This window comes from Pyrgilauda ruficollis, unplaced genomic scaffold, assembly GCF_017590135.1.
Source record: "Pyrgilauda ruficollis isolate IOZ18807 unplaced genomic scaffold, ASM1759013v1 scaffold23, whole genome shotgun sequence".
Classification (NCBI taxonomy): Eukaryota; Metazoa; Chordata; class Aves; order Passeriformes; family Passeridae; genus Pyrgilauda; species Pyrgilauda ruficollis.
In genome coordinates, this window is record NW_024522539.1 from 11,856,612 (window position 1) to 11,877,140 (window position 20,529).

Sequence of the window (20,529 nt, forward strand, 5' to 3'; positions counted from 1 at the left end):
ACAAAAAATTTTCTGTACAAAACTTAAGAAAAACAGCAGACTTCATAAGAAGCCATCAATTTAGCAATAACAGAACAGTGTTAAAAAAGCTGCAGAGTTCCACACTCCTTTTGTGTAGCCAGCACTGGGCTTCTGCAATAGCATTAAGGGGACTTCCATTGTTATGTTTTTCCCAGGTTCAGCTACACTAAATACATTTAGGCTCCAACTTCTCCCACACCAATCTACAGAACCCTCTCCAATGCAGATGCAAGTGGGAAGAAGCTCTAAATGTACTGGATGACACATGTTTGATGAATGAAAAGTGCTTTCCCAAATACAGAACTTAATTTATTATGAATCTAGACAAACCTAACAGGTCTGTAGTGACAAAAAAGAACATGAAACGAAAAAAAGATTGTGACATAAAAGTCTAAGAGACATCCATAGTATTCTTAAGTTTACATTTGGACAAGAATATTAATGAGAAATATTTAAACACAACAATATAATATTATTTTGATAAATCAGAGTAGACAAGATGCATATCAAATCAAAGAGAGCACTACAAATCTCATGCTACATTTCCATGGTTTCTTGTTGTGATATTTCTCCCAATTTAAGATCATAATTCCCAAAGCATGTTCAACTCCACATTTTAAAGTTTACAAAAAACTCTTCCTCATATTCCATAATCAGCACATTTTCTTTCCTCCCACCTTGTTAAATCCATGCAATTTTCAATTTAATAGACATACCTAAAACTACTTACCAAAGAACTACCAAAACTTTTTTCTTTTGTTCCTATTTAAGAAGGCAAGAAGAAACTATCTATTCCTTTTAACAAACTAACAGGGAGATCAGATTCTGTGTCAATGGCCAACTAGTGCACCATCTGCCCCACAACATGCTCAGCAGGATTACGCGCTAATAAGACTTTTCAGAAAATGGGATCAAAAAGAACTTTAGAAATCAGACTAAGGTTAGTAAAAGGTCAAAGAAAAATATTAAGAGTTAAACTACAGTCATTAGAAACTCAATGTTATATGTAAATTTGAAGATACAATGAAGAAAAGAATATAAAATTCCGAGTGAGGACTTCGATCAAGCTGTACTTTGTCAGTTTTGTAATACCTGCTACTTCATCTGCTATAATTAATAAAGCCACAAAAAAGGCCAGAGACCATTCTGAAGGTTGCTTCTATGTGTGATTGAGGGAAAGCATTTTTTACTCTCAATACTTGTGGTAAAATACCTTCCATGTACATTGAGGGTTGAGGAATAGCAGACATGACTTCTGTTTATTGCAGAGAAAAGGATTCCCAAAACCTATTAATTAAAAAGTGGTAAGCAAGAACAAACTACATAAAAGCCCTTAAGATACACCCTAATCAACAGTTCAGTGAATATATTACCTCCTGCTGCATAAATAGGGTTTAAGAAAATAGGTTTGTACCATTTTTTCCCTACATGAAAAAGGCAATATCCATCTCATTGAATCTGAGATTGTATTAAATTAGAGAGTTATAGCAATCAGTTTTAAAATTAGCAAATACTATATTAATTTTAAATATCCACAAATAACTGATAAAAGTATAGATTTATCTAGACCACAAGAAAATAGAATGACTATTACATTTTTAGTCTCCTCATGATTTGATATCTCAGTACTCATTTTCTCAGTTTTAACATAACACTAACGCTACTTTAAGCATATTATTTCCTTCTATTCCTTATTCAAAACAAAAAGATGGAGCACAGCTTCTCCATCAGTCTCAATTAGTTGGTTTAATGATTTTGATAGGAAAGTATTTCTAGATAAAGAATCTCTCCCTGGCCAAATCTTTCCTGAAGATAATCATACCTTCTTGCAGTGCAGTACTTCACATGAGTACTAATTTAATCACACCAATAAAAACATAGGGCACTTGCAGTGTATTCCATGATGATGCCAAGAGAAAACACACACCCAATAAAAACTGTCTCTGAATGACAAGAGGGATCTTTGGTCTCATTAGAAGAGCAATAAGAGAAAGACCAACAGCATGGGATCTCTATGTGCTTGTTCTCAAGACACACACATTTGAATGGGTGTAAGGTGTATTCAGCTGTTCTCAGGGTACTACTGACAGGTGCAGTCACAAGCTAGAGGCATGAGGAAATAGGATCTAACTACAGGTAATAAGCACTGAGAAAATCCTTTTGAGATTAGCCACTAATGACCTTGCATAAGGCACTCTGCCAATTTTCCTCATTTATCTATGAAATGGGGTTGAAGGCATAAAAACTGGGCCAGCCAGAAGAAGCCTTTATAAACTTAAAACCAAGCCACTATCCCATTTACTCATCAGTGGGTGACAGAGTAAAGAATCAGAATCACCACTAATTGCTCTGGAAAAACGCTCTACTCTTCACTCTTACCTTATCTGAAGATTTCTCTGCATGAGCAGGATAAGGGCCCATGCCATGCTTGTATGAGCTGGAGTGTTTGTATCCAGAATTCTTGTTTTGTTTTGACTCCTGAGACACAGGAAGTAGAGCACCTGCCACTATGTATTCTGAATCTTCAATAGCAGTAAGAATTGCTCTTGCTGTGTCACCAGTTTCATGTCGTTCCAGTGTGCCTAGAGAAACAACAGAAGTTGTAACTTTTTCAATGAGCTGTACTATCACATCTCTATCATAGTAGTAATACAGTACATGACATGTGAGCAAAAAAAAAAAAAAATCACAAAATATTTACAGATGAAGCAAATGGCTCCTCTTTTTAAAACTAAAAATGTATTATACACTATTACTATAAAAAATAAAGCTTAATTTCTAAAGAATTCACTGTAGCAAATAACTTTGTATCAGACCACAAGCAGCTCCAGATATTTTATATGTTTGGAGTGACATGTGGTTTTCAAAGGGAGCCAAAGATATTCCTAAAAATATCACCTGCCTTAACTGTTCAAAACAGAAATTTGTTTTCTCCTCACAAACCCCTCCCAGAGCATCTATATCATTAACAGTGTAAACAACAACATATTTATGTAATATTTTAGTGCTGTCCTCTAGTGTTCTGGATTACAAATAGCAAGAGATAGCTCAATTTTTTTTTCATTCCATTCCTAAAAATTGTTAGATGTAAAGAAGGCTTATGCATAAATATACATGTAGCTTAGTCATCAGGGATATGAATGTGATGTTTCAGAGACTATTTAATCACTCGTGTGACTCTCTGAAATCTAAATCCTCTAGATGTTACAGCCAGTTATATTTAGTAAAAATCTTATCTAGTAATTTTAGTAATACTATTTCAATTATAAGTAACATTAAAAATATCAAAACTGAGCTTAAATGTACTTGAAATGAGCTACTATTATATACTACACATTTCCTATAGGAATTAAAAGAAATCGCTGAAATAGCATGTTTCCTATAAATATCAGAGGTAAAACACATCTGAAGGATTTTTGAAGTATTAAATATCAGCTATAAAATGAAATGTTTTTCCCTTAAGTTTGAATTCTTTCTACCCTCAAGTAATACAACATGAATTTTCCCTTTCACTGCTACAAGAAAAAAATGTGTAACATTGAAGTTCTATCAGTAACACCTGCTAAAAATATTGGACTGGGATTGAGGGATCTCATACAATAAGTGTTTGTGTGTATATGTGTGTATAAAATCTCTTTATCTGAAATTATTTCTCTGAAACTCATCCATTTCTTTTCACTGCAGTATCACCTCTACTACTCATACAACAAAGTCTTTGAATTCAGAGCAGAAGAAAATAGGGCACCTGATTCTTTGTCCCCTATAAAAATCAGTTGATCATCACAGATGACTGTAATACTACACTGAAAGAAATAAGCCCCAATTGTTTTTAACGTGCCATTTTCTTAATTCTTCCCCAGGATTTGCAACCAGTGCCAGGGACCACAACAGAGCAGGATGGTTACTGAAAGAAAATAAGTTGCCCAAAAGGTCTGCCTAGTTAGACTGTCTACAGAGCTCCCAGCACTGACACATTTCAGGAACAAAAAACCATGTTTACAGATGCCTACAAGGGATGATTGTACAGCTCATGCTGGACACGAGCAAACATTCTTAAAAGTACTACAGCACTGGCAAAGTGAAGTTTGGAAATAATACAGTCACTCAGCTAATATTATTTTGGCTTCTTAATATATGTAAAGTAGCCTTTCAAACTACAAACATGCCATGAAATTATGTAAATTATTCAGAGCACAACATGAGCAAAATTCAAATAAATAATTGTTCTTCCTACTTTTAGAGTGAAGGGGCTGAAGCTTTCTCTACCCCTTTCTGTGGCAAGTCCACTACACAGTGAATACACACACATATATCAAACCTTGTTTTCTCTAATACTTTTTTCAGTGCAATTCACTGCTGGAATAGTCCTCAATACTATTATAATATCTCTGTGAAATTACCAGGTATCATGTTCCTTTTAAGAGAAATTATAATAAGTTTTTAATAAATCCAAGACTGGGGACATGGCATGAAATTTCAACAACCTGACCATGTTATTACACAGAACTTCCAAACATGTCTCGGTAGCACCAGATGCAAAAGAGTGCTTCAGCAGCAGTCATCCCCTAGAGTCAGACCATTCTGTGGGATAATCTAGTGGATATAAAATAGCATATAATTTAGTGAAGGCTATCATACTACAGACAGACTTGGGTTATTTTCCATATATCAGAGCTTTTTTTCTGGCAACAGCTTCAGAGCAAATTTTTCAACTTCTGGTTGAAGAAAAAAATTTCAGTTGACAGAAAAAGAAATATACCAGAAGTAGTAAAAGGTACAGAAAAATCTGACAGCAGAATTTAACCTTGGGAGGCAATGGCCTGAATAGAATATACAGGTATTCTCGATGTGCATTAAAGCAAAGTCATGTTTTATGTATTTAACACATATTTTATTTTAAACAGATATGCATATGACAGATATACTTCTATATATTATGGACTTACCAGACGCAAAGTGAGAAGCCACCAACAGGTTGTTGGGTTACTGAACATTTCTGCTGCTAACAAACTTCTCTAAGTGCATCAGAACAATGCCATTGCAAGCATACCGTTTTTGAGTAGTTAGGAGAAGAGAAAATGAACATATTACCAACTAAAAAACGTCCTTTTGGGTTTACAATAATCAAGAAACAGGGCTTGTCTTCTTACATAGAGAACTTACAATTGGTTTGGTTTTTAATTTTCATTCTTAATGCCCATTTATAGAGAGGAGCATTGAATAGCAAATGCCCTGGACAACGAGCTTGTTTTTCTTATTAACAGAACATTATGACACCCCAAAATCAATTTGAAAAACTTCTGTTACTTCTTTAAATTATTTATATATCTCTCATAACAGCTATCTCAAATTCTGTTTAAGTAGCACCTTCCAGAAGATGTCTAGTTTCTTAAAAAAACCCCATCCTTTCTTGCATATACTACCCAATCCTGTTCACTGTTATTTGTTGGCACACACCAACAGTTATTAACATCTGTATGTACAGGTTTGTGTGTACAGCTGGAGCTGCAACAAAATGGCACAAAGTGCATAGGAAAATGTGATCATGAAAGTGTTATTTATATTATATGCTTAACTTTACTCTTCTGAATAGCCCAAAATACTAATTTACAGAGCAAATAGTTGGCAGAGACAAAATGAAGAAAAAGACCTATATTCTGTGATGCCTGAATACACCTGAGAACAAACAGAGAGGATGAGGGGAAAGGATTTAGAAACCTGTATATATGACAAAGACTTTCTGACCGCAGCAAAAAGGCAAAATAATACTGGGGCGGGGTGCTTATTGTCCAGAAACTGTCATTTTTTAGGAATATGCTTAAAGGAAAATAAAGAGTAAGAAAAGACAAAGCTTGTGGATGAGAGTACAGGAAAGAGTGCAGAAATAAAATTCACTCTCAAACCTTAAGTATTTAAATACAAATAAGCCTAAAGGATTTCGATTGAAGAGCATAAAATAACAATGGATGAACAGGAAGAGATAGGGGTGTCTATACAGCAGCAACACCACTGCTATGACCCCCTACTATACATACAAAATACAGGAAAAGAAAGTCTTCATCTCTCTAAAGCTGTGACCATGGCAACCAAGTCTCAGGAACAGACAAGAGTGGAGTATTTCACTCTCCTGGGCAGCTCTGGACCACCACATGTGACTGGCTAGAGACTGCTACAACATCTTATTCTTCCTGTGGACCAAGTACTACAAATTGTGTCTCTTGGTGTTAGTGCTGTCCACAGAGTTCTCTGGGTTCTGCATACTGAAGGGGGCATTTTTACTAGAGAGGTCACGCAAATCTTCCTGCCTCAAGACGAGGCGTTCTCTGCCATCACATGACCCGTCACATCATCAGGCTCCAGTGCTCTCTGTGTTTGCTGTCACAGCTAAAGTATCGAAAATCCTCAATATTGCACTGCTGCTGTGACCTAGTAACTCAGATGACTCTTACAGCATAACAGTGCTCTGTGCATGACAAATTATTTCAGAACTGATTTTATTTAAAAAGAGCATGTGGTCAAGAAAAAATCCTTTTCTTTACTAGTAGTCAAAACAGAAAACCCAGAATTCAGAACAAGTACTATCTGTAACACTAGTTGGTTTATTTTCTGTTAAGATCATCTGTTCTATAAATACCTATTTCACCTGAAAAAACCCCTCCCAACACATTTTCTTCTATGATGGTAAAGCATACAGAATTTTTACGTTCCTTGCTACAAAAATGCTTGAATTTTACAATATTACAATCTTGCTCCAAGACAGTAGGCAAGCACTTTGCTTGAAAAATTTCTCCTTATTGCTAGTACTATCATTCCAATATCAATTGGCCCAAAAGAGACGGAATAAACGTTGCATTAAGAATACATATTCCAAACAATACCAAGACAAAAGTAAATGCCATCTAGCAAATATGGGACAGATTACACAAAATCCAGCCTAATAATCTAATATTTTAAAAGCTATTTTACTTTAAGGATGAAATTAAAAATGGAGATGTGTCTTTGCAGACCCTCCTTCCTCATTTTTGCATTTGGAAGAGTTCTGTCATGTCCATCTCTGTGTTATTGACATTTTTCTGAATACACACTTTCAGAAGAGCATTAGCAAACTACTGTCAATAGCCTTCAGCTGAAAAAAAGCAATGAACATCAACACAAAGAAAACCACTGATATATAATGTTAGTTTATATATGTGGGTAAAAAGAGCAATTCCCCAACACAGCCAGTCCTTATGTCAGGATTTCTGATGCAGGCACAAGACCCCAAAAGAAAGGACACTCCCCTGACTCCATCTAAACTACTCCAAACAGTAAAGGACAATGATGCTTTGAATGAATTATAAGACACAATATATGTGCTAAACTGGGCTGAATGGAAAAAGTTACCAGCTCTGAACTTGGAAGATATGCAAGTAGTTTCCATCTACTCCTTTATCACAAAGAAAGATAGAATGAGAATCTGTCCCTTAGTGTCTGGAATGAAACCCCTCCCTGGCAGGCTCTCTTCTGACTGCACTGGATCATAGCAGTTTTCAGTTACACTTCTTTAATTATAAGAATGAAGATAAATTGTCAACTGAAAGGAACAGCTACATACAGCTAAATTCCATACAAGTCACACCAAGTATATAATAATTACAAAAACATACCTGTGTGTATGCATACATATAAATGTACAGATACACTCGTGTATACTGGCACGAGTGAGGCATCCTCAGCTTCTGCAAACTGAAGAGATGATGACACTCTCCTTTTTTTTTTTTTTTTACCCTGAGACAGAGTTTCCCAAGCTCCACTACCCTTTATTATGCTACATCAATAAGTATTTACTGAACAATGACTCAAATTTAGAGAGCTATGAAATATTCAAGTACAAGCTACAGACTGACCTGAGGCTTACACATATAAAATATAAGATGCAATAAAAATAAGACAAAATATTAGTTAAGTTTTACCTTAAGACTGACAAATTAAATGAAAAAAAGCCCCAAACCCAAATGATAAATTCCACAAGGCATATATATTCATTTTAAAATCTTATTTTGAGATTTGCATATCTTTAGGCTGTGCAAAATTCATTTAAAAAGAAACAAGAAGGTAGTGACTGCTATGACTTTGACCCTACATCATGGCCTCCAGCAGATGAAACACAACCACAGGATTTATCAGTGAGGCCACAATCACCCACTCAGATCTAATTCTGACCAATGACCTGAAGAGAAAAAGAACAATGGGGAGACAGGGAAAACGAAAAAGATATCAAAAGAGACTTAAATCACTAAATTTTACAAGGACAAAAAGTCACAAAAAAAGTAATTATTCTTGGTTCTCCAATTATCTAGGCATAAATCTTAGTAAAGTAATGACCAAATTTACTCTGATTGAGTTAAGATTCATTAAAACTCTACAACTTATTTTCTCACAGCCACCTGATGAAATCTAAGCCTTAACTTTCTAAACAGTTTAATCCCTAATTTCTGTGCAGGATGAGAAAAGTTATCAGATATATTAAATAAAGGTCTACTAAGAAAAAAAAAAAGCCAACCAAACAACTCAAACCCCACCCCTCATATTCTTCAACTCATGTGATACTTGCTGTTTACTACAGGTTTGTAAGTCTCATGTTGGCACCAATTATAAAAATATTGAGGCATATATAACTACATAAAATTATCTTTAAACAGTGTTTGAAAACCTTCCAACATGGTTGACCATCAATATGATCAAAGGCTTGATCCATAATATCATATCTGCAGAATAATTTCATTTTCTCTATGGCAAGTGCACTTCTGAAACAGGAAAGGTTTTATGCAGCATTTAAGTTTATCGATGTGGCATTAACACAACAAGAATTATTTTCTGAGTATTTCTGAATTCTTCTATTTTTCATAAGGTTTCTTATGATCATAGATGGATTTGACTAATGTTAGACACTGCATATTTTATTAGGGCTGAGAAACTCATTAAAAGGCTGGTTTATTTTATTGATACCTGTGTAGCTTTTAAATGCTTGAGGTAAAATTTTCTATGATTGACAGCTATCTTAAGGTGGCATTATTTTTTTTTCCTTTCTCAGCAGAAATGTCTCAAGCCATTAATCATTCTTGTTAAAGTCATCAAACACAAGTGTCTCAGAAAAACTTCATGCCTTAAAGTATGGACTCAAAGCTGAACATTCACCTTCTGTGAACTGAACCTCCAAGCTGACACCTTGCTCCCACCACAGTGACAGCATTGCTTGAAGCACTGCTGCTTTTCCTGCCTGCTCAAGGAGGAGAAGTCCATACAGAGCATTCCACATGGTGACAAACAGTCTCCTAACAGTGAATGGACTTACCTCTACCAAAAACCCCGAGATAAATACATCAGTATCACCCTGATACTACATGTGCAGAACAGGTAGAAATAGCAAAGAAAACCTCTGAATTAAGGTAGCAGGTACTTCTACGTATATCTTTGGTACACTCAATACATCAAAAAATGAGGGGTTTAAAATTACATACCAGCTAGAGTGTTCTCAGAATAATTCTATATAAAAGTCATTCTTAGGATTTCTGGTTTGTTTAAATGCAGACGTTAGAAGCCAAGACAACTGTAATACTTCTGCACTTAGTCAGAAAATGGCAGAACTATTGTTACCAAGCACTCAGATACTGTGAAAATAAACATGTCAAAATGCAAGGAAAAATATTCTATTCAGAAAATTATTCAGGTAGAGCACAAATAGGGAAAGTGATACACAAATAGTGCCGATAAAACAAAATACTGCGTATTTAGTTATTGTCTATAATTTACTGATGATTTTTGACCTTTTCTAATAAGGATTGTAAGCGGAGTTAGTTTTGACTATTCAGGAGATCTGACCTCATAAAAATATTTTTAGGCATGTGTTTCAATTTTTTTTGGAGCTAGTAGCATGTAAGAAAGCTCTGAAAATCTGCACTCCCCTGGGGGAGTAGAAAAAACCACAACATAGCCAGTGTAAAGCTAAATATGTAGGATGAGAACTGAACAATAAATTGAACTTTTATTAAGTGATGTTATTCTATCTTTAAACGCAAACTAAACATATCCTTAATAAAACAGAGAGGGGCTTGCAAGGCAAAATAAAGTAACAGGAAATTAGTAAATGATTAATTCTTAAAGTATTATGAACTTCGAGGAATAAATTCACTTTAAACTTATACTAATTGAAAAATAATGTATCACTGATAAATGAAGATTATTAACTCTGAGCAAGGAATATTGCTATTTAAATCCCACCCATTCATTCCTCACTCTTAATACACATTGGATCTAAAGGCAGCTTGGTAGACATGTTGCCATATGCTGTACACAGCAAGCAAAAATCCTTTGATCCTTTTATTACTGTATTTTATTGTAATGATATTTACTTTTCTAAAAAAGCGAAGATACCAACTGGTTAGGAAAATGTAAAAGCAATACAGATAACAGCTAATTTCCTTATTGAAGGGGTTTTCAAGTGGCAGCTATTGGAAGAAATATTCTGCACTTTAATTAGAATAAAATTTGTTATTGATTTTCATATTTGTCTTCTAGCACACAAGTTTGGAGAATATCCTGTACACATACTATATTAATATTCCAAATGTATGATTAGATCAATATGCATTGTCATGGAAAGATATTCCACTGTAATGGAAAGTTGCCATATCCATATATTAAAATTTAGGTAAAAAACATTAAACTACACAGATATTATTTCATGGCCTCTGTATTGTTTTCTATATCACTACCCACATGCAGGTGCAATATCAACATTTAAACTTCGAATAATTTCACTTTGCTCTGTAAATCAAGGGAATTAAGGATATAAATAAATTTATCTAATGCTAGACCTGTAAGAGCAACAGGCAGTTACTTATCTTTTTCCTTTTTATCTCCCACCTTTTTTAGACTTGTCTTGTAGTCAGTGGGGAAGAGATACATACTTAAATTACACTTGAAGTCAACTATACTCCTGGTATTTAACATTTCATCATAAGCTATGCTGAAATACTATTTATTTAGAATATATGTAGACAATTGTACTCAGAAAACTTCCCAGTGATCATGTAAAATAAGGTCATCTTTGTAAATCTCATGAAAAGAGAGTACAACAAGTTGTATATGAAGTAGCAACGTTTTAGAGATTAACCTAGGACATCAAGTTTATTCTGCTTCATAAAATGATAATTGTGGATACCTGTTGAGACAAACATTTTCAGGTCCTTGGGAATGCTTTTTGTACAAGTGTGTCAACCTCTGTCACAGGAAACTAGACAATGAACCATTATGCACAAAGAAATTTTCCATCTGCTCTAGGGATCACCCTCTTAATTACCTGATGGAAGAACCATTCTAGAGTCAAAGTGGTTCTAACTCTCTAAACTTTTCTAAAGTCACCTGTCAAATTCAACAGAATTATTGCTGACTCTACAACAGTGTAAATACTGAAATATTCATAGAAATTCTTAATCCACAGCTTGAAATTCTAAACAGACTGGCTGTTTTCCCAGCTATCCATTACCTTTTGCACAGGAACACTGTTCAGATGCATTTTTTTAACGGCAAACAGTGATATATGAGTCTGACACAATACTCCACTGACTTTAACTTAGAGGCAAAGCCCAAGTCATGAAGCTAACTGCATAGCCAGAAGAAATATAAACACTTTTTGACTGTAGAAGCAATAAAAGCTATCTTATGTCTCTTCCCATAACAGAACTCAAGCGCAAGGCTACCACTCAGATTTTATCCTATTTAACTGAGTTAGGGAATATGTTCAGAGGTAACTGTGCAGGCAAGTGGGACTATGTGTGGTTGCCCATTTATTTGCCAGCAGATGAAATCCTAATGAAAGGTGTTGTGTTCCTGCAGAGGTGCCTCAGTGATGCTGTGGCATCTCTGTCACACATCTGAACAATGCTTTGTCTGCCTGAGTGCCACTGAAGTATCTACATAGCTCTTGATCTAGGTCAGGCCAATTTCAAGGATCAACGCCATGACCTCTTGTGTTCTGCTGCAATACAGATGTAATTCAACATTAAAGCAACTACAGTATATCCTACCGGGCTTTCTCAGGTATTGACCCTAGATGGCACCTTTTAGTCAGCAATGCATAACAGGAGCAACAACAAAAACGATTTGTTAATTGCTACTGTAAAGCAAATAAACGCATCTTTTCCTGTGGTGAGGTGGTGAATGTGGCACTCATTCTTCCATGATACTCATAACAAAAGCCACACTTTTAGCCATCTGAACCCTTGTCTGAATATGTAATATGCATGAGCAGTGGTATCAATTTTATTTCCTCTTTAATCTTGAAACAGGCAATGGTTTTATGAGTGAAGGAGGGACAGTTCAAATATACTGATTTTTCCTGTTTTGTCTAAAGCAAACAGTGTAGATAGTGTGTTGTAATAACCTGTAAAATAAATTGTGATCTCAGAGCTCAGTTAGTAAAATTAGGTTTTGATACACTTTTAACATGCTGTGCATTTCAGTGGCTCTGGACTCAATTCCTCCTCTCAGGACACACAGCTCTGAATTGCCTGAGCGCTCCTAGTGTCTAATACCATTATAACCCCTAACAGTCCTGTCTGTCCAAGCTCAAATAAGTACATTTATTAGCCATATGAATCAGCATTGCATTCTCAAATCAACTGGGAATCTACAGTTTAACCTGGAAACACACCTTTAGTTTTGCTGTCTACACAGTCACGAGCTTTGCAATTATCTTCCACTATTAACTGATTATCAATTAAATCAAAATATCTCAGGTCATGAATTTTTGGAAGAAATAATAACTTTGTGCTTCAACTTGGGACAGTTTAGACTGAAAACATCAGTCTTTCTAATAAGTTCGATTTTTACTTATAGCTCCCAGGAGAATTCTACTCAATTCACTGCCATGTCAGCTAAACTCCTGATTATCAGGGTGGGACTCAAGCCATTCTATTTTACTAGTGGCATACCTTGAACTGTAAGAAAATTTTCTTTTTTTCTTGCTTATATTAACCTTAAAACTTTCCCATTCAGCATTTTCTACTAATGTTTTTCCTTCTATAAATAACACCATTTGACAGAAAAACCTTCAGGAAAGTGACCAAAACATCAAAACAAATAGGATGACCCCTTTGTGTTATTACCTGTTTCAATTTCCCAAATGTAAACTGAATTGTCTTCACATCCAACAATTAACACATTCTCAAGAGGGTCAAATTTTATCTTCTTCACAGGAAACAGATGCTTTCTAGCATGTAAGAGACATTGTCTCTTCTGGAGGTGTAGAATTGCTACTGAGTGGTCGCTGCACACACAGCACACTATACTCTGGTCTTTTAACTGCAAAACAGAAAACTCCAGTTTCAACGCTGTAACCACTGTAATTCATAACCACATCATTTTAACAGGCCTAGGAAGAGTATTCCAGTGATTTCCTTCCCAGAACATACTCATTTTAAAAAATTATGTTTTATGTCAGCCAACATCTTCAACTGGTTTTCAGCAGACTGGCTATACAATTCATTTCCTGACAGGAAAACATACCTTCATCTTTGTTTTTCCAGTATTTCAACTACAATAATTTTAATTCCATTTATTCACAATATTTAGCATACCAAAGCAGTGATTATATAACCAACTATACAGTAGCAGTTGTCCTAGAAGAGAAAGTAGTAAAAAAATTACCTTAAACCAAAGTGGTGCTCATGAAATATAAAATTATGTCAGGTCTAAAAAGCCAAGAGTTATGTATTTCTAACAAAAAAAAAACAACTAAGTTACAAATTCATTTCATACTGTATGGATCTGATACTGCAAAACCTTCCCTTCCTGCAAGTAATTTTTGGTGACACACAGAGGAATTCCCTCACAGAACAATTCAGCTCTTTAAACAAGACTGAAACACGAGCCAGGCAGGCATTAAATCCTACTCAGTTTTCAGAATAAAGATGAAAAGGAGTCTTACAAATATTAAAAACTTTATTATTGCAAACCATTTTTCTTTACTATTTTATTTTGGCATGTAAGTGGACTGGAAGTCATAAGTATCAAATCTGTCTTTGCAGGCTTTGCAAGAGGAATAATGGAAATCACAGCTTCACAGAATACATAGTTCAAAAGTTACATAGAACATTCAGTACAGTAACTCTCCATCTAAATTTAACTCCAGAATTTAATTAATTAGAACACAACTTTAAACTATTCTAAATATCATAAAATGCAAAAACATACACACAAAGGACCAAAAAGATGTGTCAGGAACCAAAATGAAGTATATCTATTTTGGACCAACAGAGAAGATTAAAATATTATAGTTCAAGCTCCTAGCTGCACTGAGTAAGTTTTTTAAATTTCAGGAGGAGTTAATCAGATTGACACATAAGTTAATAATCATGACAATAAAAATGGTGAATAGAATGTTAAGAGCTTCAATATCATATATTACAGACTCAAAAACTCAACTCCCTGCAACTAAAAGCAACTTTCAAAGACAACAATTAAGTGAAGGTAAATTAAGTGTAAAGTGGGCTAAAGTATTTCCAGATAGTGGTATATAAATATATACATATATTTTATGATTTTACTTACTCTGTAGTGTTCTGGGGATCGCAAGAGCTCTGTCACTGCACCAGACTGCAGATTAAACTGCTGTAGGATGCCTCCAGTAAATATATCCCAGCAGATCACAACAGAATCCTGGCCCCCTGATAACAGCCAGCTGGGATCAAATCTTACTGATTTGTCATGTGGATAAAGTAAGCAAGTGACTCTGCTACTGTGACCATTCAGAACCTTATAAGGTAGATTATCTGTAACAAGATTACACATTATTTTTGCTGTTTAAGACTAGGAGTTCCATGATTTACAGCACATTTCCTGAAAGTCAGGATAGATATAACCAGCCTTTATACAGTGTCAAAGAATTCTGGACCTGTTCCTAAAAGATAGAACAAAGGTCTGCACTCTGAGCTTCACTACTGAGATGTACTCTATATGTTCCCTTCAGCGGAATGATCTTTTAGAGAGCAAATGAAATAGGAAACTGCCAAGACAGTGACATGCCACATATCTCACTTCTAGGGGCTATCCAATCCCACAGCCATTCCCAGATTCCCACTACTGGAAAGCACCTTAGTAGTACTAAGCTGTGATCCAATAGATCAGCTATGGAAGGAGAAAGATCATCATAAACTTCCATTTTCCTCATCCCATTCCTGACTGCCAGCCCTAATTTTCAGAGAATTTTTACAAGGATCACTGGAAGTGATGCCAAAATTATGAAGTCTTCTGTGTTGGACTGAGATGAATCTGAACAAATTGTTATAACTTACCTTTAAGAAAAGATATGTTTTCTAAAAGTCTTGCTCTTGCAGTTTCTAAACCTAATGTTACAAAAATTTTCCCATTTTCGCATCCACATACAAGCTTATCAAGACCAGGTATGTACACAGAGGAACTGACAACTGTGCTTCCAAATCCATCTTCAGATCCACAAAGTTGATCAATAATGCCCTCTGACATGGAATGATGTTTATCAAAACTATCCTGAAGAGTCCACATGGTTGTAATTGGGATCTCTAGAGGGTGGGGCAAGAAAGAACTTTTTTGTTTATGCAAAACAAAATATAAAAAGTCAAAGTAAACAAAACACACCTTTTCATCTCTTGATCACTTCCCTTAACTTATCCTTTCTGCAGTCTAGGGCTGGAAAGTCAGCAATTGCTATTGCTCCTAACTACAAGCAATCACCACACAATGAATGAATGAGCACCACTTTCCAGTGTAACAAGTTTTTTATGAGAATTTTGATTTTTATCAAAATTGACTCCAAGACATAATGAAAAGATGGTAGTAAGGTGCCAGAAGTGCCAAACCTTTTGGAGAACCATCAAACGTTGACACAGGAACATCAGGAACATGCCACAAAGTGATCCGTCCTGAAGCTTCACCAGAAAAAAGAACTTTGTAGAAAGGCTCCTTTCTTTCATTCATGAAGCCCATGACAAAAGGAAGACTCTGTGAAAAAGAACAGTAAGTCAATATTCAGAAAGGAAACAGATAAAATAATGCAATAATTAATTGTAAATGTGAAGGGGGTTTTTTTTTTCATCAAAAGCCGTAAAAACACAAAACAAACCACAGTTGTTTCCTTATCTGCCACTAAATCCTGCTCAGACCAAGTCTACTCTGCCTGGTGTGAACCTCTAAAGGATCAGCCCTGCTTTGCAAGTATCCTTGGCTAAACCCACATCTTAAATGGAAAAGTAGACTGGGAGGTCTCCCTGGGTTTATAGATTCACCAACATAAGGACCATAATGAAAGGTAAGAATCATGCTTTTACACAGGTAATAGCCCATAACACCATCATTCAGTCTTGAGGTGGTGGAGCATTTCCAAAGAGCAATGAAGCTGCTGAAGGGTGCGGAGCACAATTCTCATGGGGAGCAGCAGAGGGAGCTGGGATTGTTTGCTCTAGAAAAAAGGAGGCTCAGGAGACAGCTTATCACCCTCTACAATTACCTCTTATGTTAGATACACTTATTTACAACATTGAAGTTTGAGAACCAGTTTTAAAATAATTAACTGTCCTGTGAAATGGTTCATTTATAGTCTCAAAATGGAGTTCAAAACAGATTATCATACAGGTGATTTGGTTGTCTCACAAATCTGCTATAAAAACTATTCAATCAGTAAGGCAAGTATTAAAGCAAAAATATTTTAAAAGAGAGAGTCATTTTTTTTTAAAAAGCATATATTTGGGGGGAAGCATATGTGAGCTTTCTACCACCACCACAACCCTATTATTTGCTAAGCCATGTGTTTTGGCTATTTCTTTTCCCTCACCTTTCCTGACCTTTTGGCATCCTTCAGCAGTTATCCTATCTGATTTTTAGATCACAGCATTTGGCGAAAAGCTGAATGGCTTATGCTATTTCCCTTCAATGGAAAATTAAATCTGTCAGGCTTCACAGGATTATGCAACAAGCATGCTTTCTAAACGCCTACATTTGTCAACAGAAAACACTAAAAAAGAAAACAGGTACATACTTAGCAATGTTTCCAGTCAGCTGCAAATAAAAATATGTTTCTGTTGCATATTTTCAGAAACTGCTTAACAACCTGCTTGAGCTGTCACACAAAAACTCAAACTAAAGCAATTTCAGGCAAGAAATAAATCCACATCTTCCAACAGTTACAACTTCATTAACAGCATTAGCAAAACAAAAAAAAAACCAAAAAAAAACCCAAAACACACACAAAAACAAAACCAAAAAAACCAAAACCAAAAACAACGCAGAACCAAAACCTACACAGAATTATCCTTTCTATTTGCTCTAGTTCATTTTTTGCCCAAATAAAAAGACATTTCAAACAACGCAGAAACAAAACCTACACAGAATTATCCTATTTGCTCTAGTTCATTTTTTGCCCAAATAAAAAGACATTTCACATGTCTTTCCTGCCCCCCATTCCCCAGCTTCCTAATTATAATGAATTTTCTTCTTTTCAAATCATGTGTGTTTCCTTATTTGTGATCACACAAAACACAACATTAAGAGGGAAGATGTAAGTTTCCAACACAGCTGTGTACATTTGAGATACCTGTCTACCACAGTAACTTTAAATTTGAAATTGGTGTGACATGCTGTACTAAGTATAAATTCTCAAACAAAAGTGTAGAGATCAGCTACTTTTCCAGCTTCCTCTTAACATTAGAGGCTTCTTCAGTCCAAGGCCATGGATCTGAAGAGAGTCATATGTGTCTCATTTTACACATTCTGGGTGCATCAGTCTGCTCACAGTGCAAGAAAGTTCTGCATGTGATTATGCCTCTGAAGGCTCAAGCCAGCAGTATTCTGGATAAAATGCCACAGATTCAGACCCCTTCCATTTCAGGTGGATACACAGCCTATTTATATAGTTACATTGAAACATGCATATATTCCTTAATAAAACACGAAGTAACTTGCTCACATTTTGCACATGGGTTGCCTTTTTTGATTTTGGTTTTATGGCATGGTTGTATTTATTAGCAGATTTTATTTTTATTAATTTTTATATATTTGGAAGTAGAAGCTTCTAAAAATACTTTAGACCACATATTTTTTTAAAATATTTTTCTTTTTGCCAAAATTAGAGAAAATAAACAAGAACCAGTCTATCTAGAGTTGAAGATAAAGGCATTTTTCCACTGTGAAAAAAGCCTAAATATAGCCAAAAATCAGACAAAATACATTACAAGCCTCTCAAGTTTGTAAGTAACAATTTTAAAACAAAGGAATAAATATTACTGTTGTTTTTGTAGAACAATTAAATTTGTTGATGAATTCATATGTTCTTTTGGGATTACTCAGGTTATTGCAAACAGACAAACTTTCAAACCCTTATGAATTTACCTTATTTTCCTTCATGCCAGTAAAGCTGAGTAAATGAGGATAAACTGTTTCCTTCAGCACCTTCCCATCAGCAGGGTATGTGCTTTTAGAAAGGCCACTGTAAAATTAAACAAGCGATTTTAAACATACAAGCTTTAGAAAGTCATTTTTTTAGAAAGCGGAACAGTAACATCCAAGATTCACAAGTTCAATTAAAGGTAACCAAATAAGTAATTACAGGAGACTTTTTGAAATCACAGCACCAGCTGCCCAAGTTCTACATGGCTAATCTTATTCCTATGTCCCCTGCTGTGTCAAACAAAGACTGAGGGCTGTCAAACTCAGGGCAAATCTTTGAGTGCCAAAGTGGTTTTGTTCTGGTTTTTGATCATTTGCAACATGCAGAGATTTTCCATAGTAACCCTCTCAAAGTTCATCTTGTACCTGAACTTTTTGTGTGAATTTCCCATCTGAGCCCACCTGTTTAGCAGCTGGTAGATGTAACTGTGGCCATCTTCTGTCCAGATGATAAGTCTGTAAGCTGCCAGCACTTCCCCACCAGCAAAGCACTGACCACTCTTACAGAACTCAGTACAAAGCAAGGAGAAATCACAATAATCATAGACCTAAGTTCAGAAAAACAACAAAACATAAATAGTATTGGCAAATTCATTTTAACCTAAACTGAGTTTGGAGAGAGAATCAGGAAGTAGAACATGAGTTCAACTCTTTGTTGTGGAACAAATATTGTTAAAGCCTAGCATGTTTTGATAAACTACTACAAAGTCGGACTCAAACCATACAGTTCAAAGTCAAAGAAACTGACAGTTAAAAAAAACTCAATCAAAAAGTAGCTTTAGGGCCTTATAGTCTCATTATAGAAATTAATAGAAATCCATGCATATTACAGATATTTTTCCATGAAAAGTGGAAAAATCCATTCTACACATGAACTTCCTCTATAAATGCTTTTGTATAGAATTTAAGTAGCCCAAGAGACATCTCAAGGATACAACTACATTACTTGAAGTTGACCCTGGTACATGTAAAATTTTTTGACGCATTCCTGTCCCCACAGAGATTTTGGAATCAGGTATAAATGTTAAAATAATCGTGACTGATTAATGTAAGAGAAATCTTTGTGCACTGGAAAAGAAAAATACAAATTTTTTACAATAAGTTTCAGTTTAAATTGTGTTTTTCTAAAACATTTTTTTAAATTTTTAGTTACAATATTATAGCTACAAAAAAAGCAATATAGCCTGAGGTCTTTAGTTTTGCTGCTGCTATCAACAAACAAAGGTCCCAGACTACTGAGGACTCGCCAACTGTGAGTACTTCTGTCATACTTAAACAGGGATTTTTATTCTTTGTCTCCCTTTCAAATGCACTGCAGAGAGGACTATAATGCACTCACAGTGCTCTAAAACTGTCTAATACTTAAATCCCCCTTCTATCCAGCCAATTTGGAGTTAAAGTTTTAAAGAGGAAATACATTCATAAAAAACAAAAGCTTCATCTCTTTCACAAAGTTAAGCCAAGTAGTGTTGCAGGCATAATCATATCTGACAATTTGTGAATGCTTTCTTTAACCTAAGGAGAAAAACAAGTATCTGCATGTAAAAATCATATTTGCTTTCCAAAATTACCAACATTAAAAAGAAAGTGTAATTCTCAATAATGTACCTGCCAGCACATGGAGGACACAACAAGAAGGAGCCTTTCCGTGTAAGTACAAAATCTTACTGCTTGACAGTTTACACAGTCCAGAGATTTTGATTCCTTCTCACACACACTTTGTTTCTCCTTTACAACACAGAGAGGAAAAAAGGCTATAAAATTTGTTTCAGATATCTGAGCTTTTAGAATAGAAACAACCCACTGAAAATAACTTTCTGTTAAGAACTTTCAAAATTGAAAGCAATGTATAATTCTTAATTAACAATAGAAAGGCAACAGGTACACAACTAATGTGTAAACAGAAGAATGTAAACATTCAGAGTGGCTCAGACTGTGATCTCACTTAAAGAAGTGATAATGAATGTGGAGAAGGACTAAAGGCAGGCAATAATAGAAACTGCTGTAATGAGTATCTGCCAGGCATTCTTCAGTGAAAAAATAGCTATA

General features: G+C 35.2%; 1 protein-coding gene across 1 annotated transcript in view; it reads right to left on the reverse strand.

Annotated features, from left to right (window-relative positions):
• Positions 1 to 20,529, reverse strand: part of WDR72 (WD repeat domain 72) — a 91,187-nt gene that overhangs the window by 61,505 nt on the left and 9,153 nt on the right. The window contains exons 6-13 of the mRNA XM_041469159.1: positions 20,089 to 20,208; positions 18,883 to 19,028; positions 18,424 to 18,520; positions 15,900 to 16,041; positions 15,357 to 15,602; positions 14,614 to 14,834; positions 13,170 to 13,365; positions 2,401 to 2,603 (exon numbers count right to left, since the gene is read on the reverse strand). Coding sequence (XP_041325093.1) covers positions 2,401 to 2,603; positions 13,170 to 13,365; positions 14,614 to 14,834; positions 15,357 to 15,602; positions 15,900 to 16,041; positions 18,424 to 18,520; positions 18,883 to 19,028; positions 20,089 to 20,208 — 1,371 coding nt within the window. The remainder of the gene's footprint in view (positions 1 to 2,400; positions 2,604 to 13,169; positions 13,366 to 14,613; positions 14,835 to 15,356; positions 15,603 to 15,899; positions 16,042 to 18,423; positions 18,521 to 18,882; positions 19,029 to 20,088; positions 20,209 to 20,529) is intronic.